Source organism: Globicephala melas, chromosome 7 (assembly GCF_963455315.2).
Source record: "Globicephala melas chromosome 7, mGloMel1.2, whole genome shotgun sequence".
Lineage (NCBI taxonomy): Eukaryota > Metazoa > Chordata > Mammalia > Artiodactyla > Delphinidae > Globicephala > Globicephala melas.
Genome location: NC_083320.1, coordinates 91904160 through 91926043, shown reverse-complemented (window position 1 = coordinate 91926043; position 21884 = coordinate 91904160). Strand labels below are relative to the sequence as shown.

Below are 21884 nucleotides of genomic sequence, written 5' to 3'. Positions count from 1 at the left end.
CTTCCTAAATGCACTGACTAATGTTTATAAACACACTTGTGTCTTATATGCAAGAGCTGCTGCCCTAAATTTCTAGGGTCAGGAGGGGGAAATCATGGCGCACACACCACCTTGATGACTTGTTCTACTCATATCCAAAGGAATATTAACAAACAAATAGGAGAGATCATAGCTAAGCGAACAAACGGATCTGCCTTGTGATCGTAGGATCACACATACCAATGCACACCCTAGAAAAGACACTTTTCAAATGCAGGCCAAGAGCCCATGCTTGGGGTCCCACAGATCTGGAGTCCCATTCTAGCCTAGCATGCACTAGCTGTGTAACCTTGGGTGTGCATTGTAACTTCTGAGTTTCATTTTCCACAACTGATAAAATGAGCAAACTAGCCCCACCTCATGGGATTGTTATAAGGAAGGAAGGAAGGAAGGAAGGAAGGGAGGCACCTGTGAAATCACCATTGGTGTACTATAAACCAGCTGTCTCTCTGTTTTAAAAGAAAAAAAGCCTTGATGTGACTTGATTTGTAATGTGGTGTAAATACTCCCACCATGGCTGATTTTAAATCATGAATGATTTAACAACAACCTGGTAACGTTCCTGGATATTTAACAGTCCCCTGGTAGCAGCCAAGCCCAGCACACCACTGCTAGCCTTTAACAAATGGTAGTAATTATTTCTTAATAGTTATATTTTGTCTTCCATTGATCTAGAAAAAAATTTGGCTGTTTGGTGAAATTCTGTATAGATGGAAATGTGAAAGCTGAGGGAAGAATAGTAATTTATACAGTTTAAAATATTAATGATTTCAAATAAAAAAGAGCTACCTTAACAATTTTGAAAGTAGGCAAAAACTTAGAAGAAGAAAACAGAATATTAATAATAAGAAAATGTGCTAATCAGATGTTTTAAAAGTAAGAATAAGGATCACTTTGTAAGATATTCTAGATTGATTAATGTTAGCTTTTCAAGATTAGTTAGAAGGGGCTCCACGTTCTTGGTCTTACATTCTTTAATTTACGTGAACAAATCCTAAGTAGAGAGTTGCGTGTATTTGGTACCTAAACAGAGAGAAACTGACAGCCTATATTTTAAAACCCAGTGCTTTACAAAAAAACTTTGTTTTCATTTTAACCAATAACTGTTTTATATCATTCAAGACTGATTTTATTTTATTTTTTTAATTGAAGTATAGTTGATTTACAGTGTGTTAGTTTCAGGTATACAACAAAGTGGTTCAGTTTTATATATATAATATATATATATATAAACTGAATATATATTCTTTATATACATATTCTTTTTAGATTCTTTTCCCTTATAGATTATTATAAAATATTGACCACAGTGCCCCGTGCTATACAGTCAATCCTTATTGGTCCTTATTGGTTATCTATTTTATATATAGTAGTGTGTATATATTATTCCCAAATTCCTAGATAAGTCAAGACTGATTTTAGATTTTTAAAGTTTGCTGCAACCATGTATTTTTTGAAATAGTCCTTTACTGAGTAACCTGGTTTTGTTTTTGGTAATAATGAACATTTTCATGTGTGGTCTGAGATTCGGATAAGGAATGGCATACTGGACCTGAAACTGCTCCAGAACATCTAGACATGTGGAGCTTGCAAATAGCTGTCATGTAACAATGAACTTCTCATTTTGCAGAGTACTAAACTGTGGGTGATTGAAGAGGAAATCATCAGAATTAAGGATGGTTGATTGAATCATCCTGTGCTGAAAGCCGCACTTTCCATGTGCACTTACTGTACCCTGAGCAGGCAGTGCTGGGATAACTCACCTAGGGAAGAGTGTGGGCAAACCCAGAGGCATTTTGGTGACTATAGGCTGACTTAATCCAGTAAAACTCCTCTGTCCATTTCATCAAGAGGAGACTCTAGCGTGGGGTCACTGAAAGGAGACAGAAATCATCGGCACTGTACCTAACATGGTATTGCCTAGAACAGCAGATCTGCACACCCGGAACAGGGCTGGGAGGAAGAACCAGGAGGACTGTGTACATTAGAACCCCAAAACTGTTGTCCTGCTAAAGTGAGAGATCCTCATTGCAGCATGTGGCCCCAGGGGCAAATACCTGTTTCTCTGGGGAGGCACGTCTCTTCCTAAATGCACGTGCCTGTGAACACATTTATTGCTCCTAGAAATGTACTGGATGTGCATGAAAATACAGTCCAGGAAGTAATTAAGTGGCATTTGGGGTTTGATCAGATTTGGGGAAGGAAAGAAAGACTGCACCTTCTTTCTCTCGCCCTGTGTAAATTAAAATGTTTCTCGGGGTGTGAAATGCCTTTATGATGATCACAAACCTAGTAAAGGGTTAAACGTAACATGGTTAAGCTGATACACTTTTTTCAGGCTCATATTACATTTTTAAGTAAAGCAAAAGGGAGGAAACTTCTTTTTTTTCCCATTGACACAAAATGTGATTACTTGCTGTCCTCCTGGAAAGATAGATGATCAGCCTCCTGGATGAGGCCAGCTGGTATGTCTATAGATTAGATACAAAAAAAAAAAAAAAGAAAATCAGTGGGTAGCTCTTTCATCTGTCCATCTTTTGAACCCTCTCTCACAAAACTAATTCATTAATGAAAAGATTTGGCATATTACAAGCTAACATTGGAAGCTTTACCCAACAAGTATATTTCAAGGATTGTCGGGGCAGAATTTCCAGAGATAATGCAGTACTGCTGCTTCTTTTATTAACTTACCTTCTCCCCACACCCCGCCCCTCTGTATCAGATTTTTCTTTTTCACGCAATTCACTCTGCAAGCAAAAACCAGAGCTGGGGAGAGCTATTTAGAAAATGAAGATATATTTAGGATGCTTTGCAAGCTATTTTTAAAAATGTATTTCTCTTCTGAGCTACTTAAGGTGTGAGCTGAAGGATTGGAAACATGAAAAATCCTAGTTTATTAAAATCCCGGATTTAGGGCTTTTCTTTTAGATGAAACTCTGCCTAACGAGAAAGTATTAATATTGAGTTAGGTATATAGGCTTTGGAACATAATAATTATAACGAGACCAATCATTTATTAAATGTGTATTGTCTACTTCCCATCACATTATGTCACTGATCCTCAGAACATCTTTATAAGTCAGTGCTTTTATTATCTTCTCCCTTATGTAGGAAACTAAGGCTTAGAAAGTTGAAGTAATTCATCCAAGTTGATACTGCTGTAAGAGACGGATTGGGGATTTCAAGAAGGGCCAACTGATGTAGAATCCACATTTTTAGCCACCCAATTATATTTTTCATCATAATTCATAATTTCACACTGGTTGTGTCAGGAGGTGTGCAGATTGACCCTTTTTTGTGTGGATGGTGGTGTGGAATCTTGGAGTAACTGACACCCTTGTCTTTCTGCCTACAGGCCCCTGGGGAAGGTGTACAGGAGACTGTGGGCCAGGAGGATTCCAGAGTCGTGCTCTTTGGTGTTTCCATTTTGAAGGGTGGACGAGTCACCTGTCTAACTGTGATGAGAACAACAGGCCTCCGAAGGAAAGAAGCTGCTTCCGAGTCTGTGACTGGCACAGAAACCTCTTCCAGTGGGAGGTTTCTGATTGGCACCACTGTGTGCTTGTTCCTCCCGCCCTGGGGCAAGCCAGACCTCGGGCTACAGAGTGCGTGACAGCCCAGCATGGGCTGCAGCACCGGACGGTGCGTTGTGTTCAGAAGCTGAACAGAACCGTGGCTGTGAATGAGATATGTGAACACTTTGCCCCTCAGCCCCCCATGGAACAAGCTTGTCTCATCCCTTGCCCGCGGGATTGTGTGGTCTCTGAGTTCTCACAGTGGTCCAGGTGTAGCAAGGGATGTGGGAAGCAGTTACAGCATAGAACTCGCTCAGCCATTGCCCCCCCTCTCTATGGAGGGTTGCAGTGTCCCAACCTGACTGAGTCAAGAGCCTGTGATGCTCCCATTTCCTGTCCTCTTGGGGCAGAGGAATATATGTTTAGCCTTAAAGTTGGACCATGGAGTAAATGTCGACTGCCTCTTCTCAAAGAACTTAACCTAAGTGGAAGAACCGTTCTGGATTTTAGCTCTGATTCGAAGGAGCTGGTCACCTTTAGACACCAAAGTTACAAGGCACATCACCATTCCAAGTCCTGCGACATAGAGATAGGTTACCAAACCCGCCAGGTTTGGTGTACAAGAAGTGACGGAAAAAATGCTACATTAAGGTAGGAGGCCTTCAGTGTTTATATCTTTGATTCACTTAAATATTTTACAGTGTAATTTTGTAAGATTTCTTTATGATTTTCTACAACAAGAAAATTGTAATCAGATTTGCGATTTGAGTTTTTAAAAAAGTTTCATTTGAGTTTTCAGTTTCAAGTATAAGTATTTTAGAGTCTAGGCCAGCAGTGCTCTGAACTCTGGTGTAATTAGTGTAGTAGTGCAACCATATAGGATAAGTCATGTATTTTCACATATCTATTCTATCGATATGTCACTTAAAGAAATAGATCTTGTGCCATAACTATCCATCAACAAATGAATAGATAAAGAAGGTGTGGTGTGCATATATATAATGGAATATAGCCCAGCCATAAAAAAGAATGAAAGTCTGCTATTTGTAGCAACGTGGATGGATTCAGAGGGCATTATGCTAAATAAGTCAGACAAAAATAAATACCATATGGTATCACTTATATGTGGAATGTAAAAAATACAACAAACTAGTGAATAAAACAAAAAAGAAGCAGACACCTACATATGGAAGGCAAACTAGTGGTTACCAGTGGGGGAGAAGGAAGGGGTAGGGGCAATATAGGGGTAGGGGAAAAACGGGGTTATTATGGGATTATATGAAACCATATGTGTAAAATTTTTGAAAATTGTAAAGCACTATAGAATTTAAAGAATCTTTCCTTCCATAAAAAAATTGGTCTTTTGTTACTACAGTAATAAAAGACTAAACCATTTATTATAATGAGAAAAATTCAAGTTCACTCTCAAATTTGGGATATAAATTATGTAAATATTTATTGTTCTTCATGTTTACGTTTTTTAAAATTGTTTTTGGTTTGTTTACTTTGTTTCGATGATTAAGCAGGTTCTTTTACATCTGAACTGTAGATATTTTATAGTAGTGATAATACCAATAAGTTAATCCAAGAATGTTTTCTTTGGCATTGATTTGATTAAAAATATTAACTTGCACAGCAATAATTAGAATTATAAACCTATAGAGGGAATGGACTAAAACTTTTAAAAACAATAGTTTAGGGCTTCTCTGGTGGCGCACTGGTTGAGAGTCTGCCTGCCGATGCAGGGGACACGGGTTCGTGCCCCGGTCCGGGAGGATCCCACATGCCGCGGAGCGGCTGGGCCCATGAGCCATGGCCGCTGAGCCTGCGCGTCCGGAGCCTGTGCTCCGCAGCAGGAGAGGCCACAACAGTGAGAGGCCCATGTACCGCAAAAAAAAAAAAAAAAAAAACCCAAAAAACAATAGTTTAGGCTTCAAAATTATTTGTAATTGTTTTACTTTACATGGTCTTATCTTGATGTAAATCATAGAAATATGTTAAAAGTAGTATCTGTTTACTTTTCTCCTGAAAGGTCTTAAATGAAATCACTGATATATTACCAAATTTCTTCCAAATTAAGATGCCTTTCAGTAGTACTGGAATTACCAAACAATGAAATACTCATTGCTAGAATTGATCATTAGCATCAGTTACTGTTTTCTTAGGATCCACAGCTGGCTCAAAGACTACCTCTGCTATTTCAGAGCAAAGTAATGTGATGATTGTTTTTTTTTCTTTTTCCCATTCGACTCACAAATGAGCATATTTTATCTTTGATGCTTCTTTCTGATTTATGTGATGTAACTTGGCAAGTCCATTGAAGAGTGATTTTCTGCCTTTCATTGACTGCCTCTGTGAATCCAAAAAGATTAAGCAGATGATTTGGTTGGGTGATTATTGTTTGAATACATATGTGTGATTCTGTACAAACATTGTTTCTTAATATCCTATATTGGATATTACACAGAATGTTTTCAGTCTATAGTTTACTTGGTTTTTTTTACCATGTTCTATTTTTTATCAACAAATTAATAGACTTTACTTTTTAGAGGGATTTTAGGTTTATATAAAAATTGAACAGCAGATCTAGAGCTCCCATGTATCTCCTCATCACTCCCTCTCCACACATACACAGTTTCATACACATATCTTGCATTAGTACAAGTTGTGTAATACATTTGATACAATGGATGAGCCAATACTGATACATTACTGTAGCCCATAGTTTACATTAGAGTTCATGTTTTGTGTTGTACCTTCAGTGGGTTTGGACAAATGTATAATGGCATGTATCCACCTGTACTATATCATACACAATAGTTTCACTGCCCTAAGAATCTCTTGTACTGTCTCTACTGATCCCAACTTTCCTCTCCCCAGACCCCTGGAAACCAATGATCATTTTACTGTCACTTCCAAGTTTCAGCAGTTATAAATAAAGATGCTGTAAACATTCAGGTGCAGATTTTATGTGAATGTAATTTTCAACTGATTTGCCTAAATACAAGTGGGCACTGTTTCTGGGTATTATGATAAATTTGTGTTCAGTTTTGTAAGAAATTCCAAAGTCTCTTCAAAGTGGCTTTATCATGGGAATTCCTTTTGCTTCACCCCCTGGCCAACATTTGGTGTTATCAGTGTTTTGGATTTTAGCTATTTTAATAGGTGTGTAGTAGTACCTTGTTTTAATTTGCAGTTCCTTAATAACATATGTTGTTTAGCATCTTTTCATATGCTTATTTTCCATCTTTCTCTTCCTTGGTGGGGTGTCTGTTCAGATCTTTTGTCTATTTTTTTAAATTTTTTTTATTATTGAATTTAGAGTTCTTTATATATTTTGGATACCAGTCCTTAATCAGATATGTATTTCAAAAATATTTTCTTCTAGTCTTTAACCTGTCTTTTCATTCTCTTAACAGTGTCTTTCACAGAGAAGTAGTTTTTTAACTACTAGAGCTAATCAATGAATGTGGTAAAGTAGCAGGATACAAAATTAATGCACAGAAATCTCTTGCATTTCCATACACTAATGATGAAAAATCTGAAAGTGAAATTAAGAAAACACTCCCATTTACCATTGCAACAAAAAGAATAAAATATCTAGGAATAAACCTACCGAAGGAGACAAAAGACCTATATGCAGAAAATTATAAGACACTGATGAAAGAAATTAAAGATGATACAAATAGATGGAGAGATATACCATGTTCTTGGATTGGAAGAATCAACGTTGTGAAAATGACTCTACTACCCAAAGCAATCTACAGATTCAATGCAATCCCTATCAAACTACCACTGGTATTTTTCACAGAACTAGAACAAAAAATTTCACAGTTTGTATGGAAACACAAAAGACCCCGAATAGCGAAAGCAATCTTGAGAATGAAACACGGAGCTGGAGGAATCAGGTTCCCTGACTTCAGACTATACTACAAAGCTACAGTAATCAAGACAGTATGGTACTGGCACAAAGACAGAAATATAGATCAATGGAACAGGATAGAAAGCCCAGAGATAAACCCACACACCTGTGGTCACCTTATCTTTGATAAAGGAGGCAACAATATACAGTGGGGAAAAGACAGCCTTTTCAGTAAGTGGTGTTGGGAAAACTGGACAGCTACATGTAAAAGAATGAAATCAGAACACTCCCTAACACCATACACAAAAATAAACTCAAAATGGATTAAACACCTAAATATAAGGCCAGACACCATCAAACTCTTAGAGGAAAACATAGGCAGAACACTCTATGACATCAGTCACAACAAGATCCTTTTTGACCCACCTCCTAGAGAAATGGAAATAAAAACAAAAGTAAACAAATGGGACCTAATGAAACTTAAAAGCTTTTGCACAGCAAAGGAAACCATAAACAAGACAAAAAGACAACCCTTAGAATGGGAGAAAATATTTTCAAATGAAGCAACTGGCAAAGGATTAATCTCCAAAACATACAGGCAACTCATGCAGCCCACTATCAAAAAAACAAACAACCCAATCCAGAAATGGGCAGAAAACCTAAATAGACATTTCTCCAAAGAAGATATACAGTTTGCCAACAAACACATGAAAGAATGCTCAACATCATTAATCATTAGAGAAATGCAAATCAAAACTACAATGAGATATCATCTCACACCAGTCAGAATGGCCATCATCAAAAAATCTACAAACAGTAAATGCTGGAGAGGGTGTGGAGAAAAGAGAGCCCTCTTGCTCTGTTGGTGGCAATGTGAATTGGTACAGCCACTATGGAGAATAGTATGGAGGTTCCTTAAAAAACTAAAAATAGAACTACCATACGACCCAGCAATCCCACTACTGGGCATATACCCTGAGAAAACCATAATTCAAAAAGAGTCATGTACCAAAATGTTCATTGCAGCTCTATTTACAATAGCCAGGACATGGAAGCAACCTAAGTGTACGTCAACAGATGAATGGATGAAGAAGATGTGGCACATATATACAATGGAATATTACTCAGCCAGAAAAAGAAACGAAACTGAGTTATTTGTAGTGAGGTGGATGGACCGAGAGACTGTCATGCAGAGTCAAGTAAGTCAGAAAGAGATAAACAAATACCGTGTGCTAACACATATATATGGAATCTAAAAAAAGAAAAAAAATGGTCAGAAGAACCTAGGGGCAAGACAGGAATAAAGATGCAGTCCTACTGGAGAATGGACTTGAGGATACGGGGAGGGGGAAGGGTAAGCTGGGACAAAGTGAGAAAGTGTCATGGACATATATACACTACCAAATGTAAAATAGATAGCTAGTGGGAAGCAGCCGCATAGCACAGGGAGTTCAGCTCGGTGCTTTGTGACCACCTACAGGGGTGGGATAGGGCGGGTGGGAGGGAGGGAGATGCAGGAGGAAAGAGATATGGGAACATATGTATATGTATACCTGATTTACTTTGTTATAAAGCAGAAACTAACACACCATTGTAAAGCAATTATACTCTAATATAGATGTTAAAAAAAAAGAAGTAGTTTTTTATCTTAATGAATTCCAATTTGTCAATATTTCTTCCATGGATCATTCTTTGGTGTTATATCGGAAAAAACATTACCAAACCCAAGGTCAAGCAGATTTTCTCCTATGTTATCTTCCAGAAGTTTTAGTTTTGCATTTTACATTGAGGTCTGTGATCCATTTTGAGTTAATATTTGTGAAAATCTTGTGGTCTGTGTCTGGATTCATTTTTCTACATGTGAATGTCCATTTGTTCTAGCACCATTTGTTAAAAAGACTATCTTTTCTATATCGAATCGCCTTTGCTTCTTTGTTGAACATCAATTGACTGTATTTGTGTGGATCTACTTCTGGGCCCTGTATCTTTATTCCATTCTTCTATTTATCTGTTCTTTGCCAATAACACACTGTCTTAAATACTGAAGCGTTATAGTAAGTCTTGAAGTTGAGTAGTGTCAGTCCTCTGAATTTCTTTGTATTTAATATTGTCTTGAGTCTTCTGGAGCTTTTGCCTTTCTATATAAACTTTAGAATCAGTTTGTGGATGTTTACAGAATAATTTGCCAGGATTTTGACTGGAAATGCTTATAATGTATAAACAATTTGGGAAGAACTAACATCTTGATGATATTGAGTCTTTCTATTCAGGTACATGGAATATTTCTCCATATATTTAAAACTTCTTTGATTTCTTTCATCAGAGTTTTGTACTTTTTCTCATATTGGTCTTGTATATATTTTGTTAGACTGACACTTAAGGATTTTACATATTATTGGTGCTAATATAAATGTATTGTGTTTTTATTTTCAAATTCTAATTATTCATTGTTGTTATACAAGAAAGCAGTTGAGTTTTGTATATTAACCTTGTATCCTATAACCTTGTTATAATTTCTTATTTGTTCCAGGAGGGTTTTTTTTTCTTTTTGGTTATTATTGCTCTTGTTGATCCTTTGGAATTATCTATGTTGACAAGCGTATAATTTGCAAAAAAGGCTGTTTTATATCTTCCTTTCCAGTAAGTACACCTTTTATTTCCTTTTCTTGCCTTATTGCATTATCTAGGACTTCCAGTATGCTGTCCAGTAGGAGTAGTGAGAAGGAACATTCTTGCCTTACTCCTGATCTTAGCAGGACAGCATCTGGTTTCTCACCATTAAGTATGATGCTAACTGTAGGTTTTTGTAGATATTCTTTATCAAGTTGAAGAAGTCCTCCTCTATTCCCAGTTTGCTGAGAATTTTTATCATCATAGGTGTTGGTTTTTGTCAAGTGCTTTTTCTGCATATATAGGTATGATTATATTATTTTTTTTTACTTAGTCTGTTAATAGGATAGATTACATTAATTGATTGACAAATGTTGAACCCTCTTTGCATACCTGGAATAAATTATACTTGGCTATATGATATGTATAGCCAAGTATACTGTTGGATATTATTTGCTAATATTTTTTATACGTTGTTGGATATTATTTGCTAATAGTTTCTTGAGAATTTTTGCGTACATGTTCATGAGAGATATTGGACTTAGTCTTTTTTCATAAAGACTAAGTTTTTGTCTAGATTTAGTGTTAGGATAATGCTGGTCTCATATAATGAGTTGGGAAATATGTCCTCTGCTTTGATTTTTAGAAATGGATTGTCAAGAATTGATATTATTTTTTCCTTGAATTTTTGGTAGAATGAAACCCATCTGGGCCTGATGTTTTCTGCTTTGGTAGGTTATTACTTATTAATTAAATTTCTTTAATAGATAATAGATCTATTCAGATTATAGATTTCTTCTTGGGTGAGTTTTAGGAGATTGTGTCTTTTAAGGACTTGGTCCATTCATATAAGTTAACAAATTTGTGGGTATAGGCTTGTTTATAATATTTTATTATCCTTGGGGTTCATGGGCATCATTAGTGGTAGTGATGACTTCTCTTTCATTACTGATATTAGTGCTTTGTGTTTTTTCCCTCTCTCCCTCTCTCTCTCTCTATATATATATATCTATATCTATACCTATATCTATATCTATATATATCTTTTTCTCTCTCCCACTCTCTCTCTCTCTCTCCTCCCTCTCCCCCATCCCTCCTTTTCCTTAGTTAACCTGTCTAAAGGTTTATCGATTTTATTGAACTTTTCAAAGAACCAGCTTTTGGTTTCAGTTATTTTCTCTATTGATTTTCTGTTTCTAACTTTATTGCTTTCAAGTCTAATTTTCATTATTTTCGTTGGTCTTACTTTGGATTTAATTTGATCTTCTTCTAGTATTCTATGGTGGAAGTTTAGGTTACTGATTTTAGATAATTCTTCTTTTCGAATGTGTGAATTCTGTGCCATAAACTTCCCTCTAAGCACTGCTTTTACTGAATCCCACAAATTTTAATGTTACATTTTCATTCTGATTTAATTCAGTGTTTAATTTCTCTTGAGATTTCTTCTTTGCCTATGTATTATTTAGAAATGTTCTCTTTAATCCTCTAGTATTTGGGGGTTCCCCAGCCATCTTTCTGTTTTTGATTTGTAGTTTAATTCCATTGTGTCTTGAGAGCATATTTTGTATAATTTCTATTCTTTTAGGTTTGTTAAGGTGTGTTTTACAGCCCAGAAATGTGGTCTGTCTTGGTGAATGTTCTGTATAATCTTGAGAAGAATGTGTATTCTGCTATTGTTGGATGAAGTATTCTATAAATGTCAATGATAATTCAGTTGATTGGTGGTTCTGTTCAGTTCAACTCTGTTCTTACTGACTTTCTGCCTACTGTATCTGTCCATTACTGATAGAGGGGTGTTGAAGTCTCCAACTATAATAGCAGATTCATCTATTCGTTTTTTGCAGTTCTATCAGTTTTTGCCTCACATATTTTGATGCTGTATTGATAGGTGCATGCGTATCAAGGATTGCGATGTCTTCCTGGAAAATTGACCCCTTTGTGGTTATGTAATGCCTGTCTTTATTCCTGATAATTTTCCTTGCTCTTACATCTGCTTTGTCTGGAATTAATATAACTATTACAGGGTCCTTTGATTATTGATAATATGATGTATTTTTCTCTATGCCTTTGCATTTAATCTGTCTGCATCTTTATACTTAAAGTAAGTTTCTTATAGATAACAGTTGGATTATGTTTATTTATCCACCCTGACAGTGTGACAGTCTCAGTCCTTTAATTGCTATATTTATATCATTGACATTTAAAATTATTATTGCTATATTTGGATTAATATCTATCATATTTATTATTTTTTGTTCACTGCCCTTGTTCTTTGTTCCACTTTTTTATTTCCTCTGTTTTTCCATTTCTCTAATTTTAATTGATCATTTCAATTTATGCCATTTATCTCCTCTTTTAGCATAACAGTTATTTATTTATTTTTTTTACCATTCTCAATGGTTGCCCTAGAGTCTGCAATATAAATTTACAACTAATCCAAGTGAATTTCAGATAACACTATACCACATCACACATAGTGCAAGTACCTTATAAATAGAGTATTCCCCATCCCTTTTTCCCATCCCTTAAGACACTGTTGTCATTAATTTCACTTACCCATAACCTATAACCACCAAATACATTGTTATTATAATTTTGAACAAATTATCTATTAATTATGAATAAGAAAAATAAAATATTTTATTTTACCTTCATGTATTCCTTTTCAAACAGTCCTTCTTTATGTAGATCCAAGTTTCTGTGTGTCAACACAAATAATCAGTAAACAATCTATAATAAGGAACAGAAGAGAGTTTTATTCAAGCCAAGCTGAGGACTATAGCCTGGGAGACACGTATTCAAGAAGTACTTGAATTGAGTAAATGGAAAATGGAGGTAAAACCATAAAGTTACATAGTTGTTTGTCAAGAATTAGGATGGGAGCTGTCAAGAACTAAGGGTGCTTGATAAGCAAGGGTTATTTGGGGACCAAAAATGGTTGCATATTTTACAGGGGAGACCTTGAGACCATAAAGTTGCAGCTGGCAGCTGCTAGCAGATGTTGTTTTGAAAATGGTTGGTGGTGTCCCTGAGTTTGATACACTTCAGAAAATTCAGATTCTCAGTGATGCAGGAACATGTCTGAAACCATATCCGTAATAGCCACCTGGATCCATTTTGGATGCCTGAACAATAGTTACTCCATTTTTATTTTTAAATGATCTTAAATATGTCATCATGAGCTATATTATTTTCTTTTCTCTGAAGAACTTCTTTTAAAATTTCTTGCAAGGCAGGTCTCTTGATGACAAATTCCCTCAGTTTTTGTTTCAGAAAGTTTTTTTTTTTTTTACATTTTATTGGAGTATAATTGCTTTACAATGGTGTGTTAGTTTCTGCTTTATAACAAAGTGAATCAGTTATACATATACATATGTTCCCATATCTCTTCCCTCTTGCATCTCCCTCCCTCCCACCCTTCCTATCCCACCGATCTAGGTGATCACAAACCACCGAGCTGATCTCCCTGTGCTATGCGGCTGCTTCCCACTAGCTATCTACCTTATGTTTGGTAGTGTATATATGTCCATGCCACTCTCTCGCTTTGTCCCAGCTTACCCTTTCCCCTCCCCACATCCTCAAGTCCATTCTGTAGTAGGTCTGTGTCTTTATTACTGTCTTACCCCTAGGTTCTTCATGACTTTTTTTTCTTAAATTCCATATGTATGTGTTAGCATACGGTATTTGTCTTTCTCTTTCTGACTTCCTTCACTCTGTATGACAGACTCTAGCTCCATCCACCTCATTACAAATAGCTCAATTTCTTTTCTTTTTATGGCTGAGTAATACTCCATTGTATATATGTGCCACATCTTCTTTATCCATTCATCCAATGATGGACACTTAGGTTGTTTCCTTCACCAGACTATTGTAAATAGAGCTGCAATGAACATTTTGGTACATGACTCTTTTTGAATTATGGGTTTTCTCAGGGTATATGCCCAGTAGTGGGATTGCTGGGTCGTATGGTAGTTCTACTGGTAGCTTTTTAAGGAACTTCCATACTGTTCTCCATAGTGGCTGTAAAAATTCACATTCCTACCAGCAGTGCAAGAGTGTTCGTTTTCTCCACACCCTCTCCAGCATTTATTGTTTGTAGATTTTTTGATGATGGCCCTTCTGACTGGTGAGAGATGATATCTCATTGTAGTTTTGATTTGCATTACTCTAATGATTAATGATGTTGAGCATTCTTTCATGTGTTTGTTGGCAGTCTGTATATCTTCTTCGGAGAAATGTCTATATAGATCTTCTGCCCATTTTTTGGATTGGGTTGTTTGTTTTTTTGTTATTGAGCTGCATGAGCTGCTTATAAATATTGGAGATTAATCCTTTGTCAGTTGCTTCATTTGCAAATATTTTCTCCCATTCTGATGGTTGTCTTTTGGTCTTGTTTATGGTTTCCTTCGTTGTGCAAAAGTTGAAGTTTCATTAGGTCCCATTTGTTTATTTTTGTTTTTGTTTCCATTTCTCTAGGAGGTGGGTCAAAAAGGATCTTGCTGTGATTCATGTCATAGAGTGTTCTGCCTATGTTTTTCTCTAAGAGTTTGATTGTTTCTGGCCTTACATTTAGGTCTTTAATCCATCTTGAGCTTATTTTTGTGTATGGTGTTAGGGAGTGATCTAATCTCATACTTTTACATGTACCTGTCCAGTTTTCCCAGTACCACTTATTGAAGAGGCTGTCCTTTCTCCACTGCACATTCCTGCCTCCTTTATCAAAGATAAGGTGACCATATGTGCGTGGGTTTATCTCTGAGCTTTCTATCCTGTTCCATTGATCTATCTTTCTGTTTTTGTGCGAGTACCATACTATCTTGATTACTGTAGTTTTGTAGTATAGTCTGAAGTCAGGGAACCTGATTCCTCCAGCTCCATTTTTCGTTCTCAAGATTGCTTTGGCTCTTCAGGATCTTTTGTGTTTCCATGCAAATTGTGAAATTTTTTCTTCTAGTTCTGTGGAAAATGCCAGTGGTAGTTTGATAGGAATTGCATTGAATCTGTAGAATACTTTGGTAGTAGAGTCATTTTCACAATGTTGATTCTTCCAATCCAAGCACATGGTATATCTCTCCATCTATTTGTATCATTTTTAATTTCTTTCTTCAGTGTCTTATAATTTTCTGCATACAGGTCTTTTGTCTCCTTTGATAGATTTATTCCTAGATATTTTATTCTTTTTGTTGCAATGGTAAATGGGAGTGTTTTCTTGATTTCACTTTCAGATTTTTCATCCTTAGTGTATGGGAATGCCACAGATTTCTGTGCATTAATTTTGTATCCTGCTACTTTACCAAATTCATTGATTAGCTCTAGTAGTTTTCTGGTAACATCTTTAGGATTCTCTATGTATAGTATCATGTCATCGGCAAACAGTGACAGCTTTACTTCTTCTTTTCTGATTTGGATTCCTTTTATTTCCTTTTCTTCTCTGATTGCTGTGGCTAAAACTTCCAAAACTATGTTGAATAACAGTGGTGAGAGTGGGCAGCCTTGTCTTGTTCCTGATCTTAGTGGAAATGCTTTCAGTTTTTCACCATTGAGGACGATGTTGGCTGTGGGTTTCTCATATATGCCCTTTATTATGTTGAGGAAAGTTCCCTCTACGCCTACTTTCTTCAGGGTTTTTATCATAAATGGGTGTTGAATTTTGTCAAAAGCTTTCTCTGCATCTTTTGAGATGATCATATGGTTTTTCTTCTTCGATTTGTTAATGTGGTGTATCACATTGATTGATTTGCCTATATTGAAGAATCCTTGCATTCCTGGAATAAACCCCACTTGATCATGGTGTATGATCCTTTTAATGTGCTGTTGGATTCGGTTTGCTAGTATATTGTTGAGGATTTTTGCATCTATGTTCATCAGTGATATTGGCCTTGGTTTTCTTTCTTTGTTACATCATTGTCTGGTTTTGGTATCAAGGTGATGGTGGCCTCGTGGAATGAGTTTGGGAGTGTTCCTCCCTCTGCTATATTTTGGAAGAGTTTGAGAAGGATAGGTGTTAGCTCTTCTCTAAATGTTTGATACAATTCGCGTGTGAAGCCATCTGGGCCTGGGCTTTTGTTTGTTGGAAGATTTTTAATCACAGTTTCAATTTCAGTGCTTGTGATTGGTCTGTTCATATTTTCTATTTCTTCCTGATTCAGTCTTGGCAGGTTGTGCATTTCTAAGAATTTCTCCATTTCTTCCAGGTTGTCCATTTTATTGGCATAGAGTTGCTTGTAGTAATCTCTCATGATCTTTTGTATTTCTGCAGTGTCAGTTGTTACTTCTCCTTTTTCATTTCTAATCCTATTGATTTGAGTCTTCTCCCTTTTTTTCTTGATGAGTCTGGCTACTGGTTTATCTATTTTGTTTACCTTCTCAAAGTACCAGCTTTTAGTTTTATTGATCTTTGCTATCGTTTCCTCCATTTCTTTTTCATTTATTTCTGCTCTTATCTTTATGATTTCTTTCCTTCTGCTAACTTTGGGGTTTTTTTGTTCACCTTTCGGTAATTGCTTTAGGTGCAAGTTTAGGTTGTTTATTCGAGATGTTTCCTGTTTCTTAAGGTAGGATTGTATTGCTATAAACTTCCCACTTAGAACTGCTTTTGCTGCATCCTATAGGTTTTGGGTCATCGTGTCTCCATTGTCATTTGTTTCTAGATGTTTTTTAATTTCCTCTTTGATTTCCTCAGTGATCACTTCGTTATTAAGTAGTGTATTGTTTAGCCTCCATGTGTTTGTATTTTTTACAGATCTTTTCCTGTAATTGATATCTAGAGTCATAGCGTTGTGGTTGGAAAAGATACTTGATACAATTTCAATTTTCTTAAATTTAGCAAGACTTGATTTGTGACCCAAGATATGATCTATTCTGGAGAATGTTCCATGAACACTTGAGAAAAATGTGTATTCTGCTGTTTTTGGATGGAATGTCTTATAAATATCAATTAAGTCCATCTTGTTTAATGTATCGTTTAAAGTTTGTGTTTCCTTATTTATTTTCATTTTGGATGATATGTCCATTGGTGAAAGTGGGGTGTTAAAGTCCCCTACTATGAATGTGTTACTGTCGATTTCCCCTTTTATGGCTGTTTGTATTTCCCTTATGTATTGAGGTGCTCCTATGTTGGGTGCATAAATATTTACAATTGTTATATCTTCTTCTTGGATCGATCCCTTGATCATTATGTAGTGTCCTTCTTTGTCTCTTCTAATAGTCTTTATTTTAAAGTCCATTTTGTCTGATATGAGAATTGCTACTCCAGCTTTCTTTTGGCTTCCATTTGCGTGGAATATCTTTTTCCATCCCCTCACTTTCAGTCTATATGTGTCTCTAGGTCTGAAGTGGGGCTCTTGTAGACAGCAAATATATGGGTCTTGTTTTTGTATCCAATCAGGCAATCTGTGTCTTTTCCTTCTCTTGTGTTTCTTACGTACAGAAGTTCCTTTAGCATTTGTTGTAAAGCTGGTTTGGTGGTGCTGAACTCTCTCAGCTTTTGCTTGTCTGTAAAGGTTTTAATTTCTCCATCAAATCTGAATGAGATCCTTGCTGGGTAGAGTAATCTTGGTTGCAGGTTTTTCTCCTTCATCACTTTAAATATGTCCTGCCAGTCCCTTCTGGCTTGCAGAGTTTCTGCTGAAAAATCAGCTGTTAAGCTTATGGGTATTCCCTTGTGTGTTATTTGTTGTTTTTCCCTTGCTACTTTTAATATGTTTTCTTTGTGTTTAATTTTTGAGAGTTTGATTAATATGTGTCTTGGCATATTTCTCCTTGGATTTATCCTGTATGGGACTCTCTGTGCTTCCTGGACTTGATTAATATTTTCTTTCCCATATTAGGGAAGTTTTCAACTATAATCTCTTCAAATATTTTCTTAGTCCCTTTCCTTTTCTCTTCTTCTTCTGGAACCCATATAATTCGAATGTTGCTGCATTTAATGTTGTCCCAGAGGTCTCTGAGACTGTCCTCAGTTCTTTTCATTCTTTTTTCTTTATTCTGCTCTGCAGTAGTCATTTCCGCTATTTTATCTTCCCGGTCACTTATCCGTTCTTCTGCCTCAGTTATTCTGCTATTGATCCAATCTAGAGTATTTTGTTTTTTTTTTTTTTTTTTTTTTTTGCGGTACGCAAGCCTCTCACTGTTGTGGCCTCTCCCGTTGCGGATCACAGGCTCCGGACACGCAGGCTCAGTGGCCCTGGCTCACGGGCCTAGCCACTCCGCTGCATGTGGGATTTTCCCGACCGGGGCACGAACCCGTCTCCCCTGCATCGGCAGGCGGACTCTCAACCACTGTGCCACCAGGGAAGCCCTAGAGTATTTTTAATTTCATTTACTGTGTTGTTCATTGTTGCTTGTTTCATCTTTAGTTCTTCTAGGTCCTTGTTAAATGTTTCCTGCATTTTGTCTATTCTGTTTCCAAGATTTTGGATCATCTTTACTATCATTATTCTGAATTCTTTTTCAGGTAGACTGCCTATTTCCTCCTCATTTGTTAGGTCTGGTGGGTTTTTATCTTGCTCCTTCATCTGCTGTGTGTTTTTCTTTTGTCTCATTTTGCTTATCTTACTGTGTTTGGGGTCTCCTTTTTGCAGGCTGCAGGTTCGTAGCTCCCGTTGTTTTTGGTGTCTGTCCCCAGTGGCTAAGGTTGTTTCAGTGGGTTGTGTAGGCTTCCTGGTGGAGGGTACTAGTGCCTGTGTTCTGGTGGATGAGGCTGGATCTTGTCTCTCTAGTGGGCAGGTCCACATCTGGTGGTATGTTCTGGGGTGTCTGTGGACTTATCATGATTTTAGGCAGCCTCACTGCTAATGGGTGGGGTTGTGTTCCTATGTTGCTAGTTGTTTGGCATAGGTTGTCCAGCACTGTAGCTTGCTGGTCCTTGAGTGAAGCTGGCTGCTGGTGTTGAGAAGGAGATCCCTGGGAGATTTTCGCTGTTTGATATTATGTGGAGCTGCGAGGTCGCTTGTGGACCAGTGTCCTGAAGTTGGCTCTCCCACCTCAGTGGCACAGCAGTGACTCCTGGCTGTAGCACCAAGAACCTTTCATCCGCTCCACTCAGAATAAAAGGGAGAAAAAGAAGAAAGAAAGAAAGAGAGAGAGAGAGAGAGAAGGAGGGAGAGAGGAAGGAAGGAGGGAATGAAGGAAAGAAAGAAAGAAGATAAAAGAAAATAAAGTAAGATACAATAAAATTATTAAAATAAAAAATAATTATTAAGAAAAAAAATTTTTTTTTAAAAAGATGGACAGATAGAACCCTAGGGCAAATGGTGGAAGGAAAGCTGTACAGACAAAATCTCACACAGAAGCATACACATACACACTGACAAAAAGAGGAAAAGTGGAAAAAATAATAAATCTTGCTCTCAAAGTCCACCTCCTCAATTTGGGATGATTCGTTGTCTATTCACAGATGCAGGTACATCAAGTTGATTGTGGAGCTTTAATCCGCTGCTCCTGAGGATGCTGGGAGGGATTTCCCTTTCTCTTCTTTGTTCGCAAAGCTCCTGGGACTCAGCTTTGGATTTGGCCCCACCTCTGCGTGTAGGTCGCCGGAGGGAGTCTGTTGTTCACTCAGACAGGACGGGGTTAAAGGAGCAGCTGCTTCGGGGACTCTGGCTCACTCAGGCCGGGGGGAGGGAGGGGTATGGAGTGCAGGGCGAGCCTGCGGTGGCAGAGGCCAGCATGACGTTGCACCAGCCTGAGGCGCGCCATGCGTTCTCCCGGAGGAGTTGTCCCTCGATCTGAGGACCCTGGCAGTGGTGGGCTGCACAGGCTCCGCGGAAGGGGGGTGTGGAGAGTGACCTGTGCTCGCACACAGGCTTCTTGGTGGCGGCAGCAGCAGCCTTAGCGTCTCATGCCCATCTCTGGGTTCCGCACTTTTAGCCACGGCTCGCGCCTATCTCTGGAGCTCCTTTAAGCAGCGCTCTTAATCCCCTTTCCTTGTGCACCAGGAAACAAAAAGGGAAGAAAATATCTCTTGCCTCTTCGGCAGGTCCAGACTTTTCCCCGGACTCCCTCCCGTCTAACCGTGGTGCACTAACCCCCTGCAGGCTGTGTTCACGCCGCCAACCCCAGTCTTCTCACTGCTCTCCTACTGAAGCCCGAGCCTCAGCTCCCAGCCCCGTCCGCCCTGGCAGGTGAGCAGACAAGCCTCTCGGGCTGGGGAGTGCTGGTCGGCACCGATCCTCTGTGCGGGAATCTCTCCGCTTTGCCCTGTGCACCCCTGTGGCTACACTCTCCTCCGCGGCCCTGAACCTTTCCCCCTCCGCCACCCGCAGTCTCTGCCCACGAAGGGGCTTCCTAGTGTGTGGAAACCTTTCCTCCTTCACAGCTCCCTCCCACTGGTGCAGGTCCTGTCCCTATTCTTTTGTCTCTGTTTATTCTTTTTTCTTTTGCCCTACCCTGTTACGTGGGGAGTTTTTTGCCTTTTGGGAGGTCTGAGGTTTTCTGCCAGTGTTCAGTAGGTGTTCTGTAGGAATTGTTCCACGTGTAGATGTATTTCTGGTGTATCTGTTGGGAGGAAGGTGATCTCCGCATCTCACTCTTCAGCCATCTTCCCCTCATGTCCTCAGAAAGTCTTTATTTCTCAACTCTTGAAAGATAATTCCACTAGATATCAAATTTAGGTAGGCAGTATTTTTTTCTTTCAACACTCCACTCATTTTGCTGGAATGGTTTCTGAAAAAAGAATCTGATGATAACACATTGTAAAGCAATTATACTCCAATAAAGATGTTAAAAAATATCTGACATAATTTTATCCTTGTTTCTCTCTAGGTAAGATGTTTCTCCACCTTCCATCCTCACCTCCAGCTTCTTTCAGGATTTTTCTTTGTGTTTAATTTCTTGCAGTTTGAATATAGTATACCCAGTGTTGATTTTTTTTTTTTTTTTAATATCTTTATCCTATGCCTGGTGTTCCCTGAGTATCCTGGATGTGTGGTTTGGTTGTTTGTCATTAATTTTGGAAAAGTTTCACTCATGATTACTTCAAGCAATTCTTCTGTTCCTTTCTCTCTCTCTCTTTTTTTTTTTTTCCTTCTGGTATTCCCATTTCATGCATGTGAAACCATTTGTAATTGTCCTTTAGTTCTTGGATATTCTGTTATATCTTTTTCATTCTTCTTTTTTCCTTATATTTTAGTTTTAGCGGTTTCTTTTGATGTTTTTTCAAGTTTAGTGATTCTTTCTTTGGCTTTGTCCAGTCTATTGAGGGACATTCTTCATTTTTGTTTCAGTGTTTTTGATTTCTATCATTTCCTTTTGATTCTTTCATAGAATTTCACTCTCTATGCTCATAATACCCATATTTGGTTGCATATTGTCTATTTTTTAGATTAGAGAGCCTTCAGCATATTAATCTTAGTTGTCTTAAATTCCCAGCTTGATAATGCCAAAATTTGTGCTATATCTGATTCTGAATTGGATGCTTCCTACGTCTTTTCAAACTCTGTGTTTTGTCTTTTAGTATGCCTTGTAATCTTTTGTTGAAAGCTGGATATGATGTATTGGATATAAGGAATGAAGATAAATAGGCTTTTAGTGTGAGGTTTTGTATTTATCTAGCTAGGAGTTAGGCTATGTTTGCTACTGCTATAGGTGTTAAAGGCTAAAATTTTCCTCTGGTGTCCTTGTTTTTATTTTCCTTTTCCTTCCTTTTTTTGGGGGGATTACTTAGAGAATTCTTCCTAAATAAAGTCTGGGACATACAGTTATTTCTGTTTTAATCTCCTTTTATTGTGCAAGAGACTTACTGATGATATGTCAAATTTTGAGGAGAGGGGAAGTATTTTATAGTCCTGTGACTAGGTCTCAATCTTTTATTGAACATGTGCCCCTGTGATAATTCTTCACAAATACTTCTCATTTCG

General features: G+C 37.6%; 1 protein-coding gene across 2 annotated transcripts in view; it reads left to right on the top strand.

Moving 5' to 3' along the window:
- The window catches only part of THSD7B (thrombospondin type 1 domain containing 7B), a 1218744-nt gene that overhangs the window by 621447 nt on the left and 575413 nt on the right, over positions 1 to 21884 (top strand). For both annotated transcript variants that reach the window (XM_030883051.2, XM_060302483.1), the window contains one exon: positions 3395 to 4205. In XM_030883051.2, the coding sequence (XP_030738911.2) occupies positions 3395 to 4205 (811 nt within the window). The remainder of the gene's footprint in view (positions 1 to 3394; positions 4206 to 21884) is intronic.